Here is a 4,293-nt window from a genome sequence, read left to right as displayed (position 1 = left end):
TACCGACTCCACGAACCCCTTCCCCCTCATCCCTCCCCGCCATCCTCCATCTCCAATAAAAAAACAAAATTTATCACCCTCCTCTCTTTGCAAATATCACTATCCTCCGGTGACCATTCCGGAAAAAGAAACAGCTCCGGTCATCCCGCTCCCTCGAAATCCACAACGTGCGGGCCCACACGTCAGTCTCCTCCACTGACACTTCCTCTCTCCTTCCTTCAACCGGCTACCATTAAACAACTCCTCTGTGCTTCGTCCGCAGCAAAGCCAAAGCTTCCTCCTCCGTCTGCTCTCCTCTCCCTTCCCATTCTCTCTCCACCACGCCACTGCCGCAAGCTGCAAGCACCTTCCTCCTCTTCCCCGCCGCTGCCGGCCAACGCTCGCTCGCCGTCGCCCCCAGCTAACCAGCAATCCTCGCTAGCTTCGCTAGTCGGCGCCCAACGAACGAGCTTCCCGGCGCGCGCTCCCCACAACCATCTCGACCGGCGGGATCGGATCTCGACCGTCGTCGCCCCGCGAGATGAGCCACGACGACCCCGGCAGCTCCTCCGCCGGCGCCGGCGCGGGCGTGGACGCGCTGTCGCTGGACCTGCTCGCGCACGCGCTGGCGGGCGTGCGCGACCCGCGTGACCGCAAGTCCTGCCGCCTCGCCAGCCGCGCCTTCGCGCGAGCCGAGGCCGCGTCGCGCCGGTCGGCGCGCCCGCTCCGCCGCGAGGTGCTGCCCCGCGTCCTCCGCGCCTTCCCGGCGCTCGCCGCGCTCGACCTCTCCGCGTGCGCGGGGCTCGACGACGCATCCCTCGCCGCCGCGCTGCCGCCCGGCGCCGGCGCCGAGCTGGGCGTGCGGCGGGTGCGGCTGGCGCGGGCGAGCGGCGTTGGGTGGCGCGGCCTGGAGGCTATGGTGGCAGCGTGCCCGAGGCTGGAGGCCGTCGACCTGTCCCACTGCGTCGCCGCTGGGGACAGGGAGATGGCCGCCCTCGCCGCTGCCGCGGGGCTCCGGGAGCTCGTCATGGACAAGTGCCTCGGCGTCACCGACGTCGGGCTCGCCAAGGTCGCCGTCGGGTGCCCCGGGCTGGAGAAGCTCAGCGTCAAGTGGTGCCGTGAGATCTCCGACATTGGCATCGAGCTGCTCGCCAAGAAGTGCCCCGAGCTTCGCAGCGTTGACATCTCCTACCTCAAGGTAGCATCCCTGAAATTCGTATCAGTCTCTTTGGTCAGTAGTACGATTGGTCTGAAGCCTCTGATGGATTCAATTGAAAATGATTGCGACTTGACCTGTCGAGAATTCAGAAGTGTTCAATCATCTGTGAACTGACTAGAATGGGGGACAAATGTGGTAATGTTAGTAGGATGCTGTTTCCTTAATAAAAACATTAAGATTCTTCTTAGAGTTTAATAGTTTATGAGATTGTTCCCTTGCCAACATAGATGCTATTTCGCGTGTGCGAATCAAGTGAGCTGGAAAGATTCAGTATTAATTTATCCATTTACTTGCTGGTACAGTGTTTGGTTAAAAATCGAATGCTTGTTCAAATGGAAAATGGTGTTCCAAAAAATGGTAGCTTGAGACAATGTGATTAGAAGTTCTGTAATCTGGAATGTTTAGCATCTTCATATTGCTCGGTCAATGTTTACCATGCATTTTGACTTAAAGATAGAATAAAGATTCAGTTGAACTTAACGGGGCGCCATTGACATGCACATTCCTGCTATCTAGTTTACAATGGATACATATGGCTCGATGAATTCTCCCTGTTTCTTACTATGAAAATCCAAGAATGCTCCAATTTCTTGTCTCTTGTTTTGCAGGTAAGCAATGAATCCCTTAGATCACTCTCCACTCTCGAGAAGTTGGAGGATATAACAATGGTCTGCTGCTTGTTTATAGACAATGATGGCCTACAGATGCTAAGCGCAGGCAACTCACTGAAGGTAATCACCTTGCAGGGATGCCGATCTTGTATGGATTCACTTCGTATACTATGATGTGAACTTTCTTTGATACCTTTGTGCTTACTGCATTTTTCAACCTCATCTGTTCCAGAGTATTGATGTATCGAGGTGTCCCCATGTGACTTCTGAAGGCTTAGCTTCACTTATAGTCAGTCAAAGATTTATCCAAAAAATCAATGCTGGACACAGTTTGCATGTGAGTAGAGTTCCTTTGCTCTTTTTGCGCTTTTGAGAACTCACGATGGAAATGAATGCCATTTAGCAGTCAAATCCACACTGCCAGTGGTTGTTCACCTTCTGCTTTACACCTGCAGGAGATAGAGACTTGCTTTCTATCCAAGTTATCAACAATATGCGAGACTTTGACTGTTTTAAGACTTGATGGCCTTGAAATTTTTGCCTCAAATCTACAGTCCATCGGTGACAGCTGCAAAAACCTGGTTGAAATTGGGCTCAGCAAATGCAATGGAATTACAGATGATGGTATAGCTTCACTTGTAGTCAACTGCAGCTACCTAAGGACTATCGACGTTACTTGCTGCCATCTTCTTACCAATGATGCCCTTGCTGTAATCGCCGAGAACTGTACAATGGTTGAAGCCCTCCGGTTGGAATCCTGCCCTTTTATAAATGAGAAGGGACTAGAGCGAATCGGGACACTCTGCTCCCATCTTAAGGAGATTGACCTCACTGATTGCCGCATTGATGATGAGGGTAATTGAAAGATAGCTGTGTATTCAATTGTTTTTCTCGAATATTTCATCGTTGCTTTGAAGCTTCATTTTTTTATGTCCTTCATTTCAGCTCTGCGGCATTTAGCAAACTGCTCAGAACTGCAAATCTTGAAGCTTGGCCTCTGCTCAAGCATTTCTGATAAAGGCCTTGTTTATATTGGTTCAAACTGTGGAAAGCTTGTGGAACTTGATCTGTACCGGTAATTGATGTGTATATATGGTTTAGTAATTAATTATAGGTTAACCATTGATCACTGAACACAAAGTGCACTTCTTTCTCTTCCTCACAGTTGCAGCGCTATTACTGATGAAGGTCTGGCGGCCCTAGCGTATGGTTGCAAGAAGATCAGGATGCTAAATCTACGCTACTGCACCCAAATCACCGATACTGGTTTGAAGCACCTAAGCGCTCTGGAAGAGCTCACACACCTTGAGATGAGATGCCTGGTGCGCATCACAGGCATCGGCATCACCTCCATTGCCATCGGTTGCACGAGCCTGGTTGAACTGGACCTGAAGCGCTGCTATTCTGTGGATGATGCTGGGCTCTGGGCACTTTCAAGATACTCCCAAAATCTCAGACAAGTAAGAACTCATAAACCTTCTTTTGGCTTTGTCTTCTGTTTTCCATTGTCTATGAATGAGCAACTCAATATTTTGTTGGTCGGTTTGTTTGCAGCTTACTATATCCTACTGCCAAGTCACTGGTCTGGGACTGTGCCATCTGCTGGGCTCCCTGAGGTGCCTCCAGGACGTGAAGATGGTCCACCTCTCCTGGGTCTCCATCGAAGGGTTCGAGATGGCACTGCGAGCCTCCTGCGGGAGGCTGAAGAAGCTGAAGCTGCTGGGCGGGCTGCAGTCCGTGCTCTCCCCAGAGCTGCTCCAGATGCTGCAGGCTTGCGGATGCCGCATCCGGTGGGTCGACAAGCGGCTCGTCTACAAGGGCTGAGCTTGTACTGGCCTGGCGAATCGAGTGGACAGTCATCCTTAAGATCAGAGGAAGAAGATGATCAGCAACGGTGGCCAGCTTTCTTTTTTTACGCCAAGAGAAGAAGGCCATGTAGCTGGACATGCAATGCGCAAACTTTCAGAATGCAATGCAATGCAATGCGCAAACTTTCAGAATGTCGACATTGTGATGACTGTCCATGTTGAAACTTGTCTCTGTAACTGGCATTTTCTGGCCCAAACTTGTCCATCTGCAACTGAATTCCTTGCAAAGAAAGGTGAAAGTATAATCTTTTCAGTCGATTCTGAACAGCTTGAGATGTCTCTGTTTATCTCTTCACTGCACCACCGATTGCTGCGTGCACGTCCGGCCAGCGTGCGTGGTTGGCGCTGGGCTCACCGTCGTCCGGTCCTCCGGTGGCTGAGCCTGTCGGTGCCGGGAGAGAAGGGGAAAGCCGGCAGGGGATGGATGAATGATGCTGCGAGCCGCCGCCGCTGCCGCCGGACGGCGAGAACAGGCTGTTGAACCACTGTGTGGACGCCGGCAGCCGCCTGCCGCCTGCCGCTCTCTTCGGCTTCCGCGACATCGATGCGCTCTGGCTCGGCATTGCCAGCGGAGCCTGCCCTGCCATCCCCGCCGCCATTGCCATTGCCTTCGTGC

General features: G+C 52.4%; 1 protein-coding gene across 1 annotated transcript; it reads left to right on the top strand.

Moving 5' to 3' along the window:
- The first annotated feature begins 250 nt into the window (after window positions 1–250).
- Window positions 251–3,944, top strand: LOC117866664 (F-box/LRR-repeat protein 3). The gene is made up of 7 exons (XM_034750941.2): window positions 251–1,177; window positions 1,807–1,929; window positions 2,042–2,146; window positions 2,265–2,664; window positions 2,755–2,884; window positions 2,975–3,269; window positions 3,364–3,944. Exons 1-7 carry the CDS (start codon window positions 521–523, stop codon window positions 3,631–3,633), a joined length of 1,980 nt encoding a protein of 659 aa, XP_034606832.1. The 5' UTR covers window positions 251–520; the 3' UTR covers window positions 3,634–3,944.
- The last annotated feature ends 349 nt before the right edge of the window (window positions 3,945–4,293 follow it).

This window comes from Setaria viridis, chromosome 8 (assembly GCF_005286985.2).
Source record: "Setaria viridis chromosome 8, Setaria_viridis_v4.0, whole genome shotgun sequence".
Lineage (NCBI taxonomy): Eukaryota > Viridiplantae > Streptophyta > Magnoliopsida > Poales > Poaceae > Setaria > Setaria viridis.
The sequence above is the reverse complement of the archived record's forward strand: the minus strand, read 5'-3'. Positions and strand labels throughout refer to the sequence as shown.

Coding starts and splice junctions, on each gene's coding strand:
- LOC117866664 (XM_034750941.2), top strand. CDS start 521: ATGAGCCACGACGACCCCGGCAGCTCCTCCGCCGGCGCCGGCGCGGGC. Junction 1,178..1,806: donor TTGACATCTCCTACCTCAAG/GTAGCATCCCTG, acceptor CTTGTTTTGCAG/GTAAGCAATGAATCCCTTAG. Junction 2,665..2,754: donor TTGCCGCATTGATGATGAGG/GTAATTGAAAGA, acceptor CCTTCATTTCAG/CTCTGCGGCATTTAGCAAAC.